The sequence below is a fragment of the Lottia gigantea genome (genome assembly GCF_000327385.1).
Source record: "Lottia gigantea unplaced genomic scaffold LOTGIsca_128, whole genome shotgun sequence".
NCBI classification, from domain to species: domain Eukaryota; kingdom Metazoa; phylum Mollusca; class Gastropoda; family Lottiidae; genus Lottia; species Lottia gigantea.
Genome location: NW_008707390.1, coordinates 485,609 through 510,310, shown reverse-complemented (window position 1 = coordinate 510,310; position 24,702 = coordinate 485,609). Strand labels below are relative to the sequence as shown.

Sequence of the window (24,702 nt, the reverse complement as noted above, 5' to 3'; positions counted from 1 at the left end):
TAGTGGGGTAGTATACGTCTTGAAGGTGGAAGGTATATGAATGATGGTCTGAAAAGGTGCTGAAAAGGATTATTAGAAGAAAATAATATCAAAATGCTACCATAGATGTATTTCACTGTCTTTTACAACTTAAGAAGTTTATGTAGTTACCTGAACCTCCGGGATCGTAACTAGTGTCTTTTTTCTATGGGGCTAATAGTGACCACTTTTACTGTAGACATCCAATAATCAATATATTAAGCCGATATCATTTTTGTATTTTTAATTTTCTAAACAAAATATATTGTTTGTCAAATTCTGCATGAGGCATTTGCCTCATTTTCCTTGATGTAGTAACGGCTCTGACCTTACATAAATAATCATTACTTTTAGTTAATTGGTAGCCTCGATAACACTGGTCTCAAGTTAGAAGTCGAGTGAGTGAGGAAAGCCGATGAAAGTCCGATTGAAAGAGACTATTAAATTAGTCCACTTAATTAAAAAGGTTTGAGATAGTACAGACTCATTGTAAATTCGATGACAACTCAGTATTTTATTTGATAATATGCCAAATGTTCTGAACACAATCTGTTCTCACCGATAAAAGAAGCCATGTTGAATTTGGTGCGAGACTGTTACCAGGAAGCTGTGCTGCTGATTACCAGTTGGTAGCGGACATCAGTAAGTGGCAGCAAATGATATATTCTGCATTCATTACATAAATCCACTGGAAGTCTTAATAATCACTGCACAGGAATTAATTCAACATCGAGAAAGTCGTACTTAAAGTAATATCTAAGTAACAAAGTTTGTACATGGATGACTTACACGGTACTCCTTATAGTATTAAATACAGATATTTAATTCCTGTACGGTATAAGAATACCTTTAAATATATGTTAACTCCAACCTCTTCTGCAGGAAACATTTTATATTATTATGTCTAAAGCAAGGAGAACTATGTCTTATCAGCTCTCAACGGAAGGTGTCTGGAAATTACACACCAGACATGTACCAGATAGAACATGTATACTTGAAATAATTAAACTTTATTCAATAAAATGGTTTGTTTGGGTTACCTACATCGAAACTTCGTCTTAATCTAAAGCATGTTTTGGCTTTTTGTACTTATCAATCTTAAACTATATGTGAGACTAGTATTGGCTTGATTCAACTTGGTCATATTTTCTGACGATTATTCTTCAATTGATACAGCTTGGCATTGTTTTTCTGATGATTATTCATCAATTAATACAGCTTGGATTCGTTTTCTAACGACATTTTTCAATTGATACAGCTTGGTCTTGTTTTCTGACGATGTTCTTCAATTGATACAGCTTGGTCTCGTTTTCTGACGATGTTCTTTAATTGATACAGCTTGGTCTCGTTTTCTGACGATGTTCTTCAACTGATACAGCTTGGCCTCGTTGTCTGACGATGTTCTTCAACTGATACAGCTTGGCCTTGTTTTCTGACGATGTTCTTCAACTGATACAGCTTGGCCTTGTTTTCTGACGATGTTCTTCAACTGATACAGCTTGGTCTCGTTTTCTGACGATGTTCTTCAACTGATACAGCTTGGTCTTGTTTTCTGACGATATTCTTCAGTTGATACAGCTTGGTCTCGTTTTCTGACGATGTTCTTCAACTGATGTTACTGATACAGCTTGGCCTTGTTTTCTGACGATATTCTTCAATTGGCTTTAGGAATATAGTGTCCATTTCATGAAGTGCTGTCATTGTCACCTGTGATACTTGGCTTGGAACAAACAGTCCATGTCCAAAGTAAAGGACCTTCGACCTGATTAATGAGAGAATGTCAAATCATTACATGGATCAGCTGTCGGGAAAAAAAATGCGGCTGGTTACTTTCGATTGACAAGGGTATATACACTGTCAAGACAAATGATAGGACAATCACACTATCAAACAAACATTTTCATAGTCATCAAATAAGTCATATATTGTATAAGGAAGCAATTATGAACAAACATGAAATTCAAAAGGATGTCAGTAGGGCTTATTTAGTGGGTCAGTTCCATTGACATATTTTTATATGATCGATTATCACTTATATTGGTGACCAATATTCAATATTAATAGGTGCTTTAATCAGTAAAACATAAAACAACAGTTGTATCTACTTCAAAATACATACACGATAAAAACATCAAATAAACCGAGTCAATAACCTCCTCTTCATTATGTCCAATATCATAAAATATGTGTTATTTCTTTGTAGTTGTAGGTTTGGAGTTAATATTACTGGTTCTTAGTGATTTGAATGACAGAACGAAACAGCGAAGTTGATTTATAGATATCATAATTTATAGTATATTATCTCTACAACTGTTAATATATACAACGCCCTCTATCATCTGATAAAAATTGAACTATTTTTAAAAAAAATCGACACATTTTTATGAATGAAATGCTTTTAAACTGACATTTATAAAAGTACATTTAATGATTTATTATACAACTTTTGAACGTTGAAACACATCTATATGTTGTCTGGCATTCTGACCAAAATAGACTACTCAAGTTCAAGTTTTGAAAATCAATTGCATGTTATTCAGTTGTAAATTAATCTATTTCATTCAACTGGCTAAAATAATATTACAACAAGAGTACTTTCAGTAAACCTTGCATGAGTGCATGAAAACGACATAATCATTTGTTCATTACTACATGCGAGATCAATGGTGACTCGCTGCCATCGTGTTACATTCTGCTTACGAGTTGGATACGACTCTCTTGATGTTTGTCTAGTTTGTAAGATAAAGACATATCTCATGGGCATATATATACACCTTTCAATAACAGATCACTTACTTTAAATATCTGAAAATAGTTGTATAAAGTCATTCAGGAAAGGTTTGTAAAGTCTGTTTTCATTGGTCACTACAAGTTTGACGAAGAATGAGTTTAAAATCGACACAAAGGGTGATTGTGTTTCTTAGATTTGGGACATCGATGGGGAAGTCTCAGATTTGATCGCCAGGAAAATAAACATTGAAAACACAATGTTATGATTAACATAAATTTAAGTCAAGAGACCCAAAGTCTGGTCTGTGGTTAGAGGAATGATTAATATTCTGTGATACTTCATAATATCATAAAGCCCCAGTGAGAAGGGGAGCGTAGTGGTCGGGCTATGACTAAGATGATTATCATAATGTGCGGAAGTGGTATTCTGGTTTGAGTATTATACTCTGTTAAGACTATCCCTGATTCATTTTCTTCAAAGCAACATTTATATTGATATGATGTACTTAATGATAAGATCATAAAAACTACAATTTATACAACTTTGGAAAACTTCAAAAGCTCCACATTCGTTATTTTAGGGTAAAAACATTGTCAACAAGCCCTCTTAATCTAAAAAGCATATCCTATAGACTTCTTGGTCTTGTAAAATTTTGAGCTGTATTTGATCTTTGTCTCTGGGCTTTATTTGATCTAATATTGACCTTTTTCTTTGAGCTCTATTTGGTCTTGTATTGACCTTTTTCTCTGAGCTCTATTTGGTCTTGTATTGACCTTTTTCTCTGAGCTCTATTTGGTCTTGTATTGACCTTTTTCTCTGAGCTCTATTTGGTCTTGTATTGACCTTTTTCTCTGAGCTCTGTTAGCTCTTGTATTTTACATCAGTGCTCTTTTGATTCTTGCATTGGTTTTAATAGAATTCTAAATGTTTGAATACTTGTTACATCTTATCATTCAAATAATTTCATAAGACAACTTTTCAGTTGGTATTTTCTGTAGTATCGAGTGAGACTCGGTAAGGTTGAACTCTAATTGCACGCAGTAATTATGTATGAAAGATGAGCTTATATCGGGTACAAGTGTATTAATCAGGAATGTTGCATGGTTTATATCATTATTCAATAAAAAAAATATAATCTCCAGGAATTTAGGTCAACAAACAAACATTCAAACTAAAAACATGTTTTGAGTCAAGGCAAATAAAAGAACAGTAATATTTTAATTATATCGAACCGGATATACGTCTCATATAATGGCGGATCCTTAACACGGTTACTACTGGATGCTCAGTGCTTTAAAATCAGTACTGAACCTCTACTGTAGTAAATAAATGGATATATACTAATAAATTTACTTTAAATTGTTGAAAAAGGATACATTTAGAATGCTTTTTTGCCCTATCCATGTCTGTAAATGCACAACACGGCAGAATCATGAACTTAGATTTGAAGATCCGCCTCATTTTGGAGGTACAGACGTTTGTAGATTAATTGATGTAATTGAAAAGAATTACTACACTAATTGATGTATTCTCAAGGTCAAGCTTACGTCAATTTACTTTTCTTTAAAAAAAAGTACTTAGAAACAAAATTACACTGATTTACTTCAATTTGTAAATCCGAAATGTGTTTCATAATTAACTTTGATATAAAGTTAGTTGCAATTATCTCTTTCCTTATACCTTTGTTGCGAGTCCTACCAAACTTTCAAACTAGGATACTCAGCGTGGCACTCATTACCCTATGTCGGTTGGTACTTTCCACTATCCTTCCACACTATCTTTCGTTTGAACACATTGTGGTACCCGCTTTATTATATTTGTTGGTACTTACTCATCGTGGTACAGTACTTATTTTCTTAAAACGATACTTACCATGGTATTCACTCTTTTAAGTGCCTTATCCAGAAACCTTACCCAGGTACTTAACTTACTGTCTTTCCCAGGTACTCACCTTACTCTTTTACCCAGATACCTTACCCAGGTACTTACATAACTGTCTTACCCAGAAACACTACTTACTTACTGCTTTATCCAGGTATACATCTGTATAGCTATCAGAGGTTGTACTGGGTTACCAAAATATCTGTCTCTATTAGAGCCTCTGATAGCTACTTGGACAGATGTCTTGCTGGTGAAGAGGCCCTGTAAAATGGGGACTTTCCGCATCTCCGCCGGTGTAGGAGTTTTAAATCTATTTTAGATATCTCGGATCTGCAAAACCCAGATATAATTGGAGAGATGAATATTTTTGTAGTTCATCATTTTCTCCCTTATGTCACGTCTCTGGTTCCACTAAAGTTTTTTCTACAACCTTCGTAAGTAAAGGTAATTTAATATTATGTTTAACATATATTATATATTTAACAGGGTATATTTATTCCAATTGAGGCTGGAATAAAGTCAGACTATCTTACCCAGATACCTTACCCAAATACTCGCCTTACTGTCTTACCTACCTGTCTTACCTACCTATAATACAATACTTTTTCGATTATAAATTTGAAACTGGGGGTTGGGCAAAGCCGGGGCCAGCTTCATTTCTCTTCTCGCGAAAAGCAACTGTAACTTTCATACGCCATTCATCCCCCCTCAAGTACTTTCGAAAATCAGCATTCGCACCTTACTAATTTCCCTTCTCTTACTTTTTGTTATTAGGGCTGGGGGTAGTATTTCTTTCTTTCATTAGGAATATTCAAGAAGTTCGTGATAAATAATGTTGGAAACAAAATGCGCACCACACAAAATGTCTGATCCTGTTGAAACATGGTTTTGTGCAGTTGTATAGAATTGTGTTACATGTTACAAATCACGATTTCTTCATAAACCTGAATCAATCTGATAGCTATAAGATATTACCATTCACACTATCTCATCCGGTCTGAATTACCAAGGTCTGGGGTTCGAAATGAGGTCGGTGTGTTAGATTTGTCACTCTGGCTGATTTGTGCTAACTTGATGAAAGCAGGCCATTTCGTTTTCTGGCGTGTAGGTACTGTGATAATAAAATCGAACTGAGCACTTTTCGAAAATTACCCGTGTGGTCCACTTGTGATTGCTTCCCACAAAATGCTATCTTTAAGCATGCTTGGTGATGATCTAGCTGTGACGTGATCAATATATGACATTTTAATTTCTGTTAGGCGAGTGTGTAGTTTGATAATAAGACCAACCTGAGTGCTTCATTTTACCTGTATGGTCCACTCAGTGCTATCAATCCTTTAAGCATGCTTGTTGATGATCTGGCATTGACGTGTCGAGTTTAAACTCCAAAACCCCTTCATTTACATCGGACTTAAATTTATTTCATACGTGTCTTACAAGATGTAGACATAATAGCACGGATGGCAAAACAACCTCCAAGACAGAAGAGCTCAACACCTTGTTGAAACAGCAAAGTATTGCATTATCTACGTTAACATGTTAATGATGCATATTAAAACAGGTATGTTACATTCTACACCTGAAATCGTTGAAATATTTCACTGGGGTTGATTAATTCATGCAGGCATTTGGAAGTTATCTTGATTAAAACCAGATCAAATATCTAATTGGAAATAGACTGGAACGTATGTTGATAAAGTAGTGAAAATGAAGGAGTAGACTCGGACATGATGTTATGAGAATTGTGGGGGAGGGGTATTAATTTATGTAGATTGACCATAAAATATTTATGCAAATTGTCCAAGATCACGAAGTGAGATGGTGTAAAGAGAATAAACGATATCAAAGTGAAAGTTATTTGGAATGTTTGACTTTGAGACCCTACTTTGCAGTTTTAGACGACAATTAATTTCATATTCAAAGAACTTAGACTATCAGCGTACCTTACTTAAATCCGTGACACAATCCAATACTATGTCATAGGTCAGGTGAAGTTAATCAAAAAATTCCAAAGAAACTCATAACTGAAACCCTTTAGTCCCCGACGCTAGATCATTGTCACTTAAATGATGAGTAACTTCCTGTAGGAGCATTATAGAGAATTAAATCGTATATAATGACAAGAACAGTGGGTTAACACACTTTGGAAGTGGATATTTAGCGTCCTTGGATAAAGATGGCCCGTAAATAATTATAAGGGAGGTGTCTATTAGTTGTCATTGCATTTGAAAAAAGGGGCAATGTATTTTCTCACCCACGAAGAATGTAGAATTCTCCCTTAGTAGTAACAAGTTATTTCCTCAGTTTATATTAAATATATATCGTCTCAGATATCAAACAGTTTAATTACTCCTAGTTAAACTCAGGTCAATCTAGGTGCATCAATGACTAAAAGTAACAAAAGTACCTGCTTCCGATGCACCTGCATCATCTTGTACGTACAATGCAGCTTCTAGTGAGTGATTCAAGCAGAACCAATTGCACCCGATGACCGCCTAACTCGCTAAATAACATTAAAAATGAATAACTGTCTGTGAAAAGTCTATACCCACTTGTTTGAAAGTTTATAGGTTAAAAGTGTATTACGCGAGTAGAAATGAATATTTCTAACTTTCTTTCCAATTCGTTCCATCTGAAGAACCGTAGTAAATGAAACTGCACCTCGTGTTTCTACGTCATCGACGATTCTTTTTACCTACTGGTCGCTTATCGCAAGTCCATCCCACTGACCCCCCATAGCGACCAAAATCAGAACTTGTCGAGATTTGGCACCTCCTTTTCCTGAAACCTGTCAATAAAAATGATAGTTAATTGACAAAAAAATCCATCTAAAATCCGTTTTCATGCATGCAATAAGTATAGTGTTATTTGTATAGTATAGTCAAGTACTGTGAGTGTATTAGTAATATAGAAATAGGTTAGGGACAGGAGAGGTATAAATTGTGTGGGGCTATCGTTTTCTTTCAATATGTGTGTTTGAAAGTAAGAGTAAAAGTCTAGAAGAGATAAAAGAGTATTTGATAACGTGTATATATATAAAGAGTAACAATGGGGAGTCTATTGTACCTGTGTATTATTTCTATCATTCCAATTACTAGTCACATAGCACATGGTAAGTTAAAATTTTTCAATTTAATTTCAAAAAAATTATTTTCAGTTCTCTAATGCATTGAGTCTTGATATCATTGACATTTTTAAAATTCAGCATTGATATGTAGGCCTATTGGATATTGACCTTTTTATAGAGAAGGCCTAACACGTGTTACAGCCGAGTCTAGGCAGATGGACGTTAAGCGTTAAGGCAATTGACGCTTGGGACTTTTGTAACGTTCTCGCACTCGCAGTCGCAGTGACAATTCATAAGTTTAATACATAATAAATTCTGCTTAATATGTTAATTCTGATATTTTCTCATACCATTGTTGATTGAAAAATAAACAGAAGGTTGAGAAACATGATTTTAAAACAAGAATTAGTCGTGTAAACGGAAGGCTGAATTTAGATTTACTCACAGACGTTTGAACTTTGATTTTAGTTCTTTGATAAATATGACATAATTGGGTATAATATTTGACTAGGGTTATAATTTGACAGTTGGTTGTTTATTCAGCAGGGAGGGAGGTCTGTCACTTGACCCACAGCTTATTTTAATCAACGTGTCTGTAACCTATAACCTTTAACTCCTCCACAAAATCGTGTGATTTCTTAATGGACCATTGATATTGACCACATTGTGAGATATTGGTCAGATTGGACCATAATGAACCAAAGTGGACCATGTTGGAACCATTGGACACGTTGGTCAAGTAAATGAGTACAATATAATAGTAGGGATAATACTGTCGTGACATTGTGACCTTGTAGACTGTATCCGTATTGAATTAAACAGTAATCAACAGTAGATAGACCACCCTTGTTTCTGGTACACCAGATTGCTGTTTGATTACCAACTATATCCGTCCTTCCGCTAAACATACTCTAATAGTTACAATTAAACCTTATATTGGATTTGATTGGAATGCGTTATGGTCGTCTTTGGTGTTGTTGAAACGATTGCATTGAATACAGAGCATGCGAAACTGGCTAGCTTGTATTGTGCACAAGATACGATGCACAAAAGCAGATTGCTGTGGTCAGAATGACTATATATATGTTTTCTTTCAGTTGACTTTATCGGAAATGTTAGGTGATTTGAACTATATACCAACATGGCTTTGGTGGTAAATTTATTATAGCCCTTGGTACCCTGATTGCCAATGTGTCTTTCCCACCATGTTATTAATCACACTATTTTAGCTTTGTAAGCATATTTCCTACAATCATTTTTACTAAATGCAAGAATTAAACGATAAGCGACATCTGTGCCATTTTTGAAAGAAAGAAATTGAGTAATAGTTGAGTAGTTGATGAAAGAAGTAATCTACACCTAGTCGATTAGGCATTATATAGACAGATAAGCACCATTCTGGTAGTGTTTTTCTGTGAGTTGTAGGTGGCAGTTAGCAATGAAAATATTCATTTCATATCGTCTAAATATCATGGGGTTGATACATTAGGTTATAAACATGAAGGTTCGAAACAGCTCTAAAGATCTTGGATTAGATATATAAGGTTATTCACACGTCGTTAATATAACAACTCAAAACTCTCAATACATAACATTCGTCCAAAAAAGGTCAATTACCATATGGATTGATCCTTACTAACATGACATTGAGAGCAGTTCCCTTACGTATTAAATCAGGTGGTTATGATGGTGACGGTGTATTGTATATATACATCTTACTTCAGATATCTGTAGATACATTGCAAATTTGTTTAAAACTAAAATACCATTTGAAACTACAAGAGCAATTAGCTTAATTCGTTATTTGTTAGTTGTTTTAATAACCAATTCATTGTATAAAAGTCATTGACCAGAGAAAACTAAAAGAAAATGCACCGAAATAAGAATTGTCCTGTCAAAATATATCGCCTGAGGTTCCACCCTATTTTTTAAGATAAAAACGTCCTTGTAAAGAACTGAACTAAATTACATTATTAAAAAGTCACGTCACTAAAACACGAAGTCTGGAAATCAGGTCATGAGACTTCCTACTCCCATTCATATTGTTGGTTGAATGAAAGTGGCATGTCAGTTCCTTTCTTAGAACTACAGGAACTATAGCAGAGTATGTTGACATAAATCAACGCAGGGGAACACTACACACAAAGTTTCCTGCTAGACAGCCACGGAGGTACAAATTAGTCAGGTTCAAACATGACTCACAATAAAGATACGTTACAGAACGTTAAGAGATAAATTGCAAGTTTAGTGTACATGTACTTTCCAAGCAGTTAAGCCTTTATTACGGATACAAAGCCCGCGGCCAGTCAGAGTTGAATATGTCAGAATTAAAGATACAAAGCTTACAGTTAGTCAGAATTAAAGATACAAGAATTTCGGTTAGTATAGAATTAAAGAAACAAAGCTTTCATGTAGCCAAATTTAAAGTTACAAAGCTTTCAATCAGTTAGAATTAAAGATACAAAACTTGAAGTCGCTCGGAGTTATAACGAAACAAAGCTTTCTGTTGAAATTAAAGATAGAAAGCTTGCAATCAGTCCCAACAAAGGATACTAGATTTAAGTAAGTCAAAATTAACGATACAAGGCCTTCGGTTGGTCAGAGTTGAATGTACAACAAAGCTTTCAGTTAGTCAGAATTAAAGATACAAAGATTTCAGTCAGCCGGAATGAAAAATACAAAGCTTTCAGTCAGTCAGGAGTAAACGTACAAAGCTTTCAGTTTGTCAGATTTAAAGATACAAAGCTTTCAGTCAGTCAGAATTAAAGATACAAGGCTTTCAATCTTTAAAAATACAAAGCTTTCAATCAGTCTGAATTAAAAATACAAGGCTTTCAGTCATGCATAATTAAAGATACAAGATTTTCAGTCAGACAGATTTAAAGATACAAAGCTTTCAGTTAGTCAGAATTAAAGATACAAAGATTTCAGTCAGCCGGAATGAAAAATACAAAGCTTTCAGTCAGTCAGGAGTAAACGTACAAAGCTTTCAGTTTGTCAGATTTAAAGATACAAAGCTTTCAGTCAGTCAGAATTAAAGATACAAGGCTTTCAATCTTTAAAAATACAAAGCTTTCAATCAGTCTGAATTAAAAATACAAGGCTTTCAGTCATGCATAATTAAAGATACAAGATTTTCAGTCAGACAGATTTAAAGATACAAAGCTTTCAGTTAGTCAGAATTAAACAAAGCTTTCAATCAGTCAGAATTTAAAAGTAAAAGGCTTTAGTTAGTCAGAATTAAAGATAAAAGGTAGAATTAAAGAAACAAAGCCTTTATTCAGTCAGAATTAAAGATAAAACTTTCAGTTAGTCAAAAGGTTTATCATGATAAGACACAAATGCAAAAAAGACCGCTTTTAAAAAGTTGTGTTTGGTGGTATTTCATTACAGTTTTCTCACTTTGATCTTGATGTACTTTTTTAATTTTTCTCGAAATACCCAGTCTCTTTACGGAAAACATTATACTAAGTTGTAAATGGGGCATGAAGCTAGCGTGTTTTGCTTTTTTGATTGACTCAATGTAATTACCTAATCTTTGTGTCTGTATCTTTATTTTGCAGCAAGAAGACATATACGAGAAGATTCTATAGTGAACATATATAGTGATAAACCCTCCGATTATTTACGCTTTGATATCTTATATCCAGATGATCTCAATTCAACTTCACAAGTTTATCTTAATGATCTCAAACCAGATTTATCCTATAATTATCACCAATTACAGTCAGAACTGGTCAGTGAAGTATTTATCTTTATTTAACAGTATTTAAGTTACAATTCTCAACTATATCATATGTGATGCTGAAGTGAAACATCACGCAATTGTCTTGTACCAGTCTAAAATAGCCTCCAATTAGGGTCAGTCAATATTTCTTTCTCTGGAGCAATTTCATTCATGAATTATATTTTAGGTATGGCGACTCCCTTCACAAGGGGAAATACGTTGACAAGCCAGCAACATACAAGCCTTGAGTGTTATTGAAGGCAAAGCATACACTGTCTCGATAGCGACCCCCACAACAGTAAATATTTTGTTCAATTGTTCATATAAAATTTTAAGTATACTGGGATTACGACATCCGGTGGTGTCGATATTGCAGCTTGGATTAATTTGAATGAAATGACGACTTAAGTGCTATTGCTCTGCTCTTTATGGGCTAAAGAAAAGAGAAACCTATGATTCATAAAGGTTGTTTAAGATTGCCTTGAAGCTTTGAAGCTTATTATTTGAAACATGGGAGGTAAATTTTCAATAATTTATTTCTGTGTAGGTTGTAGAATTCATTTCTGGTAATTGGTCTGTTTCTATATCATGTGATCAGTATCAGTAAATCGATACAATAAGTGGTGTCAATAATCTTCCAGGAATAGTATGACCTCTGTGAAACACCCCCATCTTTCGTTTTAAGTTATATTGTGTGATGCCGACCAATCAAAGCATTGCCACAAGGAACTGACGGAATCCATCTAAAGCCTGATTACTAATCAAAAATGTGATACAAAAATTATCCTAATCTAAAAATTCCCTAATAAACTCAAATCCTAATTCTCAAGTTACAGCCATGAAGGCCCAGATAACAGCATTTCAAAATACATGTCAAAGTTGTTGGCAACAGCAAATGTGAGGTAGAGTAGCTCATATTTCGGTGGCAAGTGCATTTTATCGACAGGTATTTATTTGATGCCATAACATACTGACTGTTAGCATGTCTATAACCGCCTCCAGGTATTAGAGATTCACCACCAAGGTAGAGAATAAATAGCGAGCTGTCTTGTACAGTATGTTTAGTTCCCAGATTGAATTACTGTAGTCATATATTATATAATAAAATTTCTGACATTATAGTAAATATTCTTCAGACTTTACCTAATTACAGAAACGTTAAAATTGTAAATTGCTGACTTTGCGCAATACCAGTTGGAGAGATAAACCATGTAAAATTCACGTGTAAATGGTATCGAGTTTATTTCAAACCATTACCGGCAATACATTTCGGATGCTGCCTAAAAACAAATTAACAAATAAATCTGGCTACAATCCCTAGAATCTCAATACATTGTCGGTTTTCTGAAATGGTTAATCCTTATTATTCTGTGACGAATATCACTAGGTTCATAATTGTTTTGCATGATATACATAAATCGGTTCAACGTTATGTGCATTATACAATATTCTCAGATGTCCTTGAAATTAAATCTCAGGGTCATTGGTACACTCTGCTTAAAAATGAATGTAAAAGTATTTAATATAAAACATGTTGTAGAAAAACCTTTAAATGCCACCCCGTCTGAGTTGATGCATTAAATGCTCTTTTTCATAAAATAATAACTAAATAAGCTACACATTGTCTATTTAGGCCTACAATTCACTTGATTCCACATTGAATATGCTTCTTTATTCGATCTTACATAGTTCGTAATCTCATCATAATGGATTGGACCTTTATCAGTGGTCTACACAATATTTATGGCAATAGGTAGTAAATGTTTCAACCTGCACTATGTTTTATAGAACCCGGAACCACTCTAACATCTTTATTATCATTAGAAATGTAGTACAGAGAATAAAAAATCTCATTAACTGAAAATTTATTGAGTAAAACACTGAAACTTAAGACATTACATTCTAGTAGATATAGTAAGATTGGTTCTGACAGTTCCGTCTGCTCATGACGTCATACCAGCATGATGAACGTTACTATTGAAATTACCCGCCCTGTTTGAGTCTAGGCTAATGACAGGCGTTCTTACATTTTCAGTATGACCCACTCTGGATTTTTTTATAAATGTGACTCTTTTGCGGTTTAACTCCCTGGAATTTCTGGTTGGTTCGATAAGGGAATCGGCTTAAAGCAAGAATTTAATGATAGCAGAATCTTGTTGGTCATATTGACATTTACCCCACTATCAGAAAGTTGATCCAAGTACCTGTTGCTATGTGGATATAAGGCCAGGAATCCCCTTACCTATCAAGAGTATCCGTGTTTTTATGAAACATATTTGTGGAACATCTGATATTAGAGGTAGTGGGGGCTGTTCTATTTTATTTTATATTTTTCGGTATTCTTTAAGATTATCAATGTTTTATTTCTGTTCACAGGAAAATGAAGCTGAAAAAAAAAAGTTCAACAAAGATGGTAGGTCTTGTTTGAATTAATCATCTGCTGATCATGAATCGTCTGGTCAAATCGGTTGGAAATTGAATTGCACAATCCCCTGCACGGTATATTGATTATAATCACATTTTGGACACTATCACAAGCAGAACAGCCAGATAGGTCATCGTTGACCTACATTTCTCTGTTCATCTTTCAGTCGAATCAGCAACTCATTATATAACTAAAAGAGCAGTACGGAGCAGGATTGATGGTAAAGTAGAAGTTTTGGTAGTTATAGATAACTCTATCTATAGATATTATATGAAGAAGAGTAGAAATAAGGAAAGAGTTGCTTTAGCTAGGATCAGACGCTACTATGGGATGGTGTTCGCAATGGTAAGAACAGATTCTTATTCCTTAATTTCGAAGTAGCAAAGATATTACCTTTGTAGACTGTTTTTTTTTCGGAATTTCTAACACTAAGAAGTTTTACTGAAATGTATTTTGAGCCTGTTTCCCTTCCATTCAAACTTTCCTACGATTAAGATATTATTAAAAATCTGTTTAAATACTTAGTTGAAAGTTTACACTGAAAAAATAGAATTCGAAAATGATGATGATTCTCAATGCCTTGAGCAGTTATTTGGCAGGAAACTTTATATATATTCCTTCGATGATGACTATAATGACAACCCTCAGGCATGGGGAAGTTTCATTTTGCACATTTCTGCAATTTTGTATATATCATTGTCCGTTAAATTGATCTCCTTTACTTTATTTTGATATCTCACCATTCTTCTCCTTGACTTGAATTACCCTCAATTGTCTGTCAGTGACGTAATACAAGTATTTTAGAATCACAGCAGGTGTTTCTGCCTACTTCCACGATTAAAGCCACTTTACACAGGATTTTGAAGCATTTTGTTGATGATTTTCTAAAATCCTTTCTAAATTCATTTTTTTAACTGAAGTTTGAAAAATGCCTTTACCAGTTCACTGATGCCATTACTTATACTTTAACATACATTTTCAATAATTTGCATAGCAGGATACATTGTTGATGGTGTGGTATAAAACTTCTAGTTCTACAATAATATTATTGGATGACTCTTGAAGAATGTGAGTTTAAGTATCAATGTCTATAAATACCAAATCAGTTTATTTTGATATTTGCAGGTGGACCAAAGATTTCAAACAATCAAAGATGATGAAATGTCGATTACTGTTAAAATCTCAGGATTTCATATCGCTAAGGTGCGTTTCTTTTTATGTAGTGTTTATTACCCATGCTGTTCTTGTATTTTTTCATTCTGAAATGCACGACTGCCACAGACAGAAACCTGCCCTCGGCGTAATATATGGAATTTGAAATTGACATAGAGATATAGCCATACGACAGGAAACAAATCTTAGTCTTAGGGGGTTGTGTTTTTCATTGATAGATTTCAAAAAATGATTGTTCACATTTCGCTACGTATTTGTCAATTGCTCAATCCAGTTTTCAATGATAACGACACTATGTCAGATTGACTAAATTCCTTTAAGACCTGTAACATAGACCACGGAGTTACAAGTTCTTATTTCATAAAAAATCACACAAATTTCATTTACGCTATGTTTGACTATATTCCGAATCTTGCTTCAGCACATATTATTCACTTTCTGATATGTAAGCTTCTATATTTTAATCTCTTAATTCCACCCTGAAAACTCGTATTAAAGATATAGTAAGAAACGATGGAGTGAAATGATAATAATTGTATTAAAAGGTGCTTTATTGAAGATAAGACTGATGAGTGATATACTAGGAGAACTTCCTACTAAATTAAGATAGTAAAATTCCCGACGGTAGAACATGATAAGAAAACTATGTCGAAATGTCTGGTGCCCTGGCTGTCTGGGATGACCTTAAGGGTAGCAAATGGGTGTAGGCTTAGGAATCGGTCATCCAGCAATAGGTCATCTATAGATTAACCACAATGTTGCCTTATTACGATCTGAAATATATTTTGATGAGAAGCATTGATATAGTTTTTGATCTCGTTTCTATTTCAATATATAGTTCTACGAAACTGTCGCTTGCAGAACTGTGCTTGACTCTGAGTTTTGTGGTCAGAATTACATAGACTTAAGAAAGCACTTCTACCCTTAAACCACTTTCTGACCACAGACTGTATTTCCATGTGTATATTTCTGACCTCAGGACACACCAATTGCTCTTTAGATCTGGTAATTTCGTCTGACATATTCTGACAAACAACCAGGTGTAACTAACCGTATGAAGTGACAATTTATTAGAATGGAAGACTCGAGTTCACGGTGGTGTTCTTTAATCTAATTTCCAGTTTGAAAGGTCGATGGCTCTAGCCTATGATAACCACCAATCATAATCAAGTGGTTTTTTGAGAATTTCTGGCAATCACGCACTCAATACCTTAGTACTAAGAATGTGTAAAGATCGTTGAACTTTCGTCCGTAATAATACCTCCTTATGTCTTTATCTAGTCTCGTCTTGAATCTGCCTGGTTAGAATATGTGGTCGAGTGGGGTAAAGGTCGTACAGAAGCTAAAGTGGATGCCAACACCGCTCTGAAAAGGTTTCAGAAATGGTTGCGGATTCAAGATACTATACCAAAGCATGACCACGCAATGGTTTTCACAAGGTAACTAAATTATCCAATAACAAACGTATTTAATACGAATATTTTTGCATTAGTGTACCATCCTTGTTGCCTTACTTGTTGCAAAATGCACGCGCAAATTGACCTTCGATTTATATACATGTGCTTTCATTTCCAAATACAAGAAGGTAAACAAAACCTTAAGACGCGGTGAGTGTTAAAACCACATAAAGCCTGTAGTCTGCACATTCTGATGTCTTTATGACACAGGGCTCTGTTATGTCACGATGCCTTCTGATGACTATGTCAAACGATGATGACTCAGTACATGTCTATGTAAATGTAATTTACGCGTAATAAGAAATATAATTCACCTAATTAAGACATGATTTAAGATGATAAGCTCCAGTACTATAACTTATTATTTTCAGATATCTACTAGTTACAAGAGGTACTGTCGAAGTTGGTGGTAAGTACTTCTATTTGTTTGAACAAGTACTGAGTATTATTGGGTGAATTGGCACTCGACCTTATTCAGGGCGTAAATCGTACGCCAGACATCTGACATCATATTCGTGAAGTCAGGTGCCGTGTCCAATCCACACCTCCATATTCGTCATAAATTTCCCGAAAAAGATATATCAGTTTTCGTATTAAGACACGATTTCCCTTAGATTTGTACTTTTCTGCACCTTCCGAATATCTGGTCCATTGTGGTCCATATCTCAATGTGTTTGTTTCCCAAGTTGATCAACGTATTACGCGTGGTTGCTTCAGAAGATCGCCGATATTTACCACGAACGGTAATTCATTAATAATTGTAAATTGTAAACCTACTGTATTTATACATGAATTATTTAAAAAAAATGTACTTTATGTTTTGGAACATTGTCAGATGTATTAATTAAAAAAAGAAACATCTTGTTCGCCTACACGTGATTATTCTCTTGTTACTCATTAGGTTTCTTTACACATAAAGGGATCTCGTTGTCTAATTATTGTATTGGCTACAATTCAGCTGTTTGTTTTACAATTGCTCATTCTTACGATTAATAGGATACACCAGCTCCATATAATTTTGCGTCAAGCAGTCTGTAGATTTGATAAGAGTAAAACTTATAAATTTGAAACTTATGTTACAAAATCATGGTCTTGAAGATGTACTTTTGGCATCGGAAAGTCTTTTAAACTTGTTCAACTGAACTCCACACATCCGGATTATGGTTTATAATATTTTCTTTAAAACAAACGTACCTGTAATCATGTTTGGATGTTTTGACAAATTTATTTTTAGAAATAAAAATTACACAAGGTCTATTCTAGTAAAACAATACTCAAAGTCAACAACCCATATATCTGAACTTGGTTTAATTTTCATGACAAACTGTCGGAAGTACAGTAAGCTTACACTAGAAATATCATTACATGACTAACAATACAAACTTGTTAATGTAGATCTAATATATGTCAATGTTTTAAAACACAGTTATCTTTCCTTGTATCGTGACCACAAATTTCCAATAAATTCCTCTATTGTATTCAACCGGAAGTCACGCAAGAGTACATGCAGATTGAAAGAAAATTTAGAATTTTTAACAGGAAATGAAATATTATGATATTTTGTATCTGTATTATGATTGTCGTTTGATACCATGTTCCTGTCTCATGAATAGCATGAATGTTGCTGCTGACCGACTATCACTAGCGGGTCCGCAGCCAATGGTCGTTTATAAGAATTTTGTTCAGTCGGGTAGTGCCTTGGCTCCCTGTAGATATCATAAGTCTACATAAGTCAAACTGAAGTTGTCATAATCCGAAGTTGTGTTTGCGCTGATGGTCAAACGCTCCGAAACGCTCAACTACTCAGAACAAGTCACTCCCGGTTACCATTTTTAAAAGCTGGCAACTTTAAGCTGAGGTTCAAAAGAGGTTTTATATCTTAGTATGGGTATTGGGGATACTCTTGATGTCTTTAGTTTCCTTTAAACCAAATGGAAACGTCGTAATCTTGTTTTGTTGTGCAATTAGAATCCTCATGTGCAATTATGTTGAAATACGATCTAATTGTTCTGCAAATTTGAACATTCAAAGAACATTCAAATAGCATTGAGATATTCTGAAAACCTTTGATTTCATTTCAGGTATGGCCTTCGTAGATTCAATCTGTCAAACAAAAGAAGGAAGCAGTTCATCCATCGTGGTAGATATGGGTGATTTCCAATGTGTTAAAGTGGCTACTCATGAATTAGGTCATAGGTAAGTGATCTGTCTGGCATCTACAAATAGACACAAACCCTAAAAATAGCTGATAGTCAACACGTTTTCATCAAATTTTACTTTTATTTTATTCCTTCCTTCACATCTGGTGACCTTTTTAACAAGATGTTGTAATGAATAATGGTATAAAGTTAGCTAATATCCGTCCATCTTAAGTTCGTCGCGTCATGATCCCCACCTGTTCAGTGGTTCTCAACAAGTTGTTTCTCTTCTAGTTGAGCAATTCATTTTTCAAGATATAGGACAGTGTTCTAAGAATTGCAGATTAAATAATGTAGTATAACTTTCATATGAACCACAGAGTTTTGGTGGGCTGTGGAATCAAAACAGGCAAGGTAATGCAGGCAAGATAATGTGATATCACTATAGTTCGTTACTGCAGCAATGCATCTGCTTTGTGTGTCGCAGGAACTGTATTGCCAAGATTTATTCCAAGACTAGGCTCAAAATTTTCTGATTCCCTGTATATTGAAATGAAATATACCTTTGGTAACTTTAAAATTCACTTGATGGAACTGATGATTTTGTTTCAAGTTGACCTACATGTACTATCATCAGGTACCACACCCAATATTCTAACCTTGAGATAATTACCCTGATAATTATAATGTTCTTAACTAACCTATTTACCTCCCTGTCTGCCGACTTTCAACTTTTAAATTGAATTAAATACAAATTATAATGTAAACGAAAGAGCAATGAACTTTGTTAAACCTTGCAAGATATTTAATTAGTTATCTTTCTGCGTTGTGACTTTACATAGACCTCCAAGGTCGGAGGAACGGAACGGGGCGTTCGTAATGACTATATATTACAAATTCGCAATCGTATGATCCATTGTGATCATCTAGAAAGTTATCCTAGAAAACCGTCTTCTTTCCACCAAGATTTAGAACCATTGTTTGATCGACGGTTTATTAGACTAATAATGTGCAAGAACTTTAATGTTGCTGAAATTGTATGGTTGAATTGATACAGATCTATACTACCGCAGTAAGCAATGGCCAAATTTAATGGCTAATTCGACAGAAGAATGTCAGTAACTGTCCAAACTCAGACTTTGACAACTTGGAGTAAAATGCAGTTTTTGTTTGAAAGATAGGTTATGGGAACTGAATTATGATATGAGAATGAAATAAATTGAAGACAAATTTCAATATGTTAGATATTAGATTAAATATCTCCTCAGGGTATCATTTCAACTCTCATATTGGTGTACTTAAAATAACTTAAATATTATCATAATAGGCTTAATATTCACCATCTTGCCTTCTTTAAAAACCTACAATTTTACTCTTTTCATCTCTGTTACCAACGTGGTCAACCGAGTGCACTGTTCTCAGAATCAGATCGTCTTTAATTCGTCCTTTAAAACAGACACACACCAGTCGAGTTAATGTCAAATATCAAAGAGATCTTGTTGACGATTGTGTTTCTGTTGTTTTGACTTGAAATAAAATCATGTGGAACCTTTTACAACAAATATACAACAGTTTAAAGTCTGTCACAAGCGGATTTCAAGTTAAATACTTCGGGACTGATATTAATTGACAAAGGTGCATAGAGCAAGATGTTTCATTTGGTATTCATTGGACACCCGAATCAATCTTAATTCAAGACAAATGATTTTCAAACATACCATCTCCTGCGATTTGAAAATGTCGAATTTTGAGAAAATTGTGTAACGTCTGCAGTCTGGCTGGAATAAATTCTGTAAAGGAATATTCTCACGTTTTTGAGATATGCTCACTTAGTTTAAGTTTGAATGTTTGGTAACTTTCTGATAGTCAGATTTAGAAATAGATTGAACTGGCTCTCTGTCTGTCTTATCATTACATAACTTATAGATCTTACATATTACACATGTACAATTCCATGTTGAAACTATTTCCGTGTTATAGTTTATATATTTACAATATTCTGAGAGAAAAGATCTGTGTTAAAAAAAATTGAACTTTACCTGATTGATTTAGTTTAATGATAACGAGTATTCTGATCTTTATATAAACCGTGTGGTATTTTACCACTGACATATATCTTGCATAATTTTCAGATCTTAGTCAGTATTTCTTGTATTTAGACAACAAAAAAAACAACAGAGAAATCGGTAAACGTTTTTTATGCTGACTATTGAAAGGAAGGATAACGATATCATGGTCACCATACTTCAATACCGATCATATCGAGTACTAATGTTTATTGTATTGTATATTCCAGTCTTGGAGCTGGTCATGATGGCGATGGTAAAAGTGCTGATTGTCCTCCAGATCATAATTATGTCATGGCACCACAAAACTCTAATCTGAAATCCACTTTGAAAAATGCCTTCTTGTTTTCACCTTGTTCTATCAGACAGATAAAAGCTCTTATCAGGTAAGCCATCCTTTCTTTTTTTATGAAGGGACGAAAACGGTGAACTCATGTATACACCAAAATAAAATATATACTCTACCAAAACGTAGAGTGGCGTCAGGAAGATCAAATGTAACAGAACAAGTAGATTCAGATTTACTGGAAAAGTTACCAATGTATCAATCATTGACTAATGCTTCTCGTAGCAGAAACCTCTTTCTCGGCATAAACCCTCTTACCATGAGCATGAAAACGAAACTAAATATGCTGATTTTGTGAAACATCTGTGTCTCCTTTCCTTGAATATTTGCCCTATACTTTAAACATATGATCACCAGACAACATAGTGATAGCCATCATGTACTAGAGTACAAACTGATTAAGTAAATTACACTGTACTTTTGTCTTCAAAGAGTACAGGTTGCAGTATAATTACAATTAGAACACTTAAAACAAACATCCCTGGGTCTCGACATTCTTTAACAAAAGATAGGGAATATATCATGAACTCCTCCCTCAGGTAATTACGTGATTAGACGAGGGTAACCGCTGAGTTTTGCTCTAGAATGATAATTCTAATAGTTCAATCTTCCATAGTTTCATTTTTAGTCACTAGGTCATGGCCTCCATATGAAATATCATCAACACGTGTGAAATATTATCTGATGGAGAAATGAAATGAAATAAATATTCAGCACTACATTTCTGATGTTTGGTGTCAATATATATCCAGAGGCCTTGAGCAGATATTTTCCTACCTCTAGTTGTCAGTGATCATGACATACGTGTACTTTAGCATCCTACGACAATAATTATAACATTTATGACACATCCAGTGCTTTGAGAAAACGTAACCATAAACAGTCTAATCGATCTAAGACAGCCCATGCTCTAAGTATCGGTGGTCCGTGAGAACGCCTGCAGTATCCATAACCTAGGACAAAGGTTGCAGCATCTCAGATCTTTGAGAAGCATTCATGACCTTGGACACCGCTTGTAGCATCCATTACCTGGGACGAACTTGCAGCATCCATGACCTCTGACACCGCTTGCAGCATCCATGATCTGGAAGACGCTTGCAGCATCCATGATCTGGAAGACGCTTGCAGCATCCATGACCTGGGACAGCGCTTGAAGCATCCATGACCTTGGACAGCGCTTGAAGTATCCATGACCTGGGACAGCGCTTGAAGTATCCGTGACCTGGGAGACGCTTGAAGCATCCGTGATCTGGAAGATGCTTGATGCACTCATGACCTGGGAGACGCTTGCAGCATCCATGATCTGGAAAACGCTTGGAGCATCCATGACCTGGGACAATCCTTGCAACATCCATGACCTGGGACAACGCTTGCAACACAAGGCAGTATCTAAGAGTTGCAGAACCAGAACAGTTCTTGTAATATCTGCGAATATCTTCCTTTCACCGCATAGAATATACATATATAAGTTTAAAGCTTTTTCGCATAGTTATTTAAAGTTTTTAAGATAGAATTTGCAACCCATATCTCACTTCTAACTTAGTAAATCAGACCACAGTGGATGTGGTAGCATTTAAGGACTATACTTGAAGCATTGAATATATTATGAAGATATGTTTATTTCTATAGATCGGAGAAAGGTAAATGTGTACAAGATATACCTGTTATTCATTACCAATATAATCTAGCTCGGCGACCACCAGGCCAGATCTACAATGCTGGTAACCAATGTAAACTTATCTTTGGACCAAAGTCTGGATTCTGTTCGGTAAGTTTTTGGTTAATTATTAGAAATATAAATACATGGTTCCTGTAAGTCATTATATTGTCTGGTACCAATAAATGGTTGGGATGTTATATTGTTACAGCATCAATAAATGACTGGTCTGCTATCTACGTTGATTTGTTTACTTCAACCTCTGGCGTTTCTAAACGATCTTCTACATGACCAGAGTTTCCAAACTACTTTTCAAAAATTCGGTTGGATAATCAAATTGGCATATATCATTTTAAAGGATAACCACCCATCCATTCGGCTCTTTGTACAAGTGGCGTTACGAGGATGGGGGAGTATTTTATATCAGAGTTCTTAAATGCCTTGTGCGTTTGCAAACCACCACCCCCGCCCTGATTTTAATAATGTTTTATATTACAGAAAGGTAAAATGAGATCATCTATGTGTGGACAACTATGGTGTAAAGATCCTGTTAACAATAGAACCTGTAGAACACATTCCTATCTCACAGCTTTACCAGGAACTAAATGTGCTGGTGGAAAGGTATGGTTATAAAATTTCTAGCTACCACTAACGTTCAGAACTCCTGCACCTTCTCGCGTTAGTGCAGATCTTCAGTCAAAGAATACATTCGTTATTCCTTTCGCGACAAAAATCTTGCCAAGTATGAAAAGGGAACTGTTGCCGAGGCTTTGGTGAGCACTGAATTTGCATTTTGTCCAAGACTGGTTCATAGCCACACCTCAAACTACTCCAGCATATAGAAGAGTGGAACTTAAATAATTTCCGACCGGATATTTATTTTTGTCTGAAACCAGATATATTTAGTCAATATCTTCTTTAGGTCTGTCATCTTGGAGAATGCCTACGAGATCCTAACAGTGTGATACCTTTTACACCACTCTCGTCCAACAGTATTCAAATAGACAAAGCATCAGCAACTCGACATGCTCAGAAAGTCAACCATCGTCTGAGCAGACTGAATAAACCTAGAGGTAGAATGGCTCGTCCTAGAAACCGAGGGTTCCGTTACAGAGCTAGAATACGATCTAGAACCAGATCAAGAGCAAGGGCATATCGGCGAAAACCAGGTAAGTAAGGGACACTGCCAAGCTACCACTATGTGCAGAACTTAATATATTTTTAAGTTTGGTAGCATTCTGATAATTTGAGGGAAGGATCCGCTTGGTAAGGGGCACTTGTCCAAGATTTTGTTAATATAATTTAAGCTCGAAGAAGTCGTATATTTGTGAAGTGCATAAAGCGACAGGACATAATTTTACCTACGTCTCGGTTGGTACTCAATTTTAATAAGTACATGATCTCTTGTTTTAGCTCATTGTGAAGATAAGAATCTAGGTTATTGTAAAGGACTGTTGAAAATAAATCCTAGAGCTTGTCGAAGAAAACAGTTACGGGAGTATTGTTGTAGTACGTGTTATAGTCGGTGAACTGTTGGAGCTGTTGGAATAACTTTCATGATCTGAAAGCTAATGTTTTCTGGACATACAGCTGTAAGGTTAAACTTATCATTCAAGTTTGGTTGGTGACCAAATTGAACCATGTATGATTTTATACAACCTATGAAGTAAAGACTGGCGAATTTAACGTCAGATAGGGAAAATGTGCAATTTATACATTATTAGTGCCAAAATATTATCATCAGACATCACAGTGAATTCAGCATAATATAACTTCAGTTAATCACTGCCATTTTAATATTACAAATATGAGTCTCTATTTTATAGTCATTATAGTATTTGATCTATTCAATAACAGAAAAAATAAATGAAGTTTACCGCGACCCCGAAAAAAACAACTTATTCTCAAGATAAACTATTAATGATGTTCTCAGGTGGTTAACTCTTTGCAAACAAAATGAACAGAATGCACATAAGATTAAGTACCATATATTAATAACTTCATTAAAAATATTAC

The 24,702-nt window shown here is 34.8% G+C and overlaps 1 protein-coding gene across 1 annotated transcript; it reads left to right on the top strand.

Annotated features, from left to right (window-relative positions):
* Positions 1–7,544: 7,544 nt before the first annotated feature.
* On the top strand, positions 7,545–24,215 carry LOTGIDRAFT_238037 (hypothetical protein; the record flags this gene model as incomplete). The annotated part of the gene is made up of 13 exons (XM_009048770.1): positions 7,545–7,742; positions 11,261–11,433; positions 13,801–13,837; positions 14,016–14,194; positions 14,975–15,052; positions 16,304–16,461; positions 16,851–16,888; positions 18,561–18,675; positions 20,914–21,069; positions 22,659–22,797; positions 23,185–23,307; positions 23,609–23,855; positions 24,100–24,215. Exons 1-13 carry the CDS (start codon positions 7,679–7,681, stop codon positions 24,213–24,215), a joined length of 1,623 nt encoding a protein of 540 aa, XP_009047018.1. The 5' UTR covers positions 7,545–7,678.
* Between the last annotated feature and the right edge of the window lie 487 nt (positions 24,216–24,702).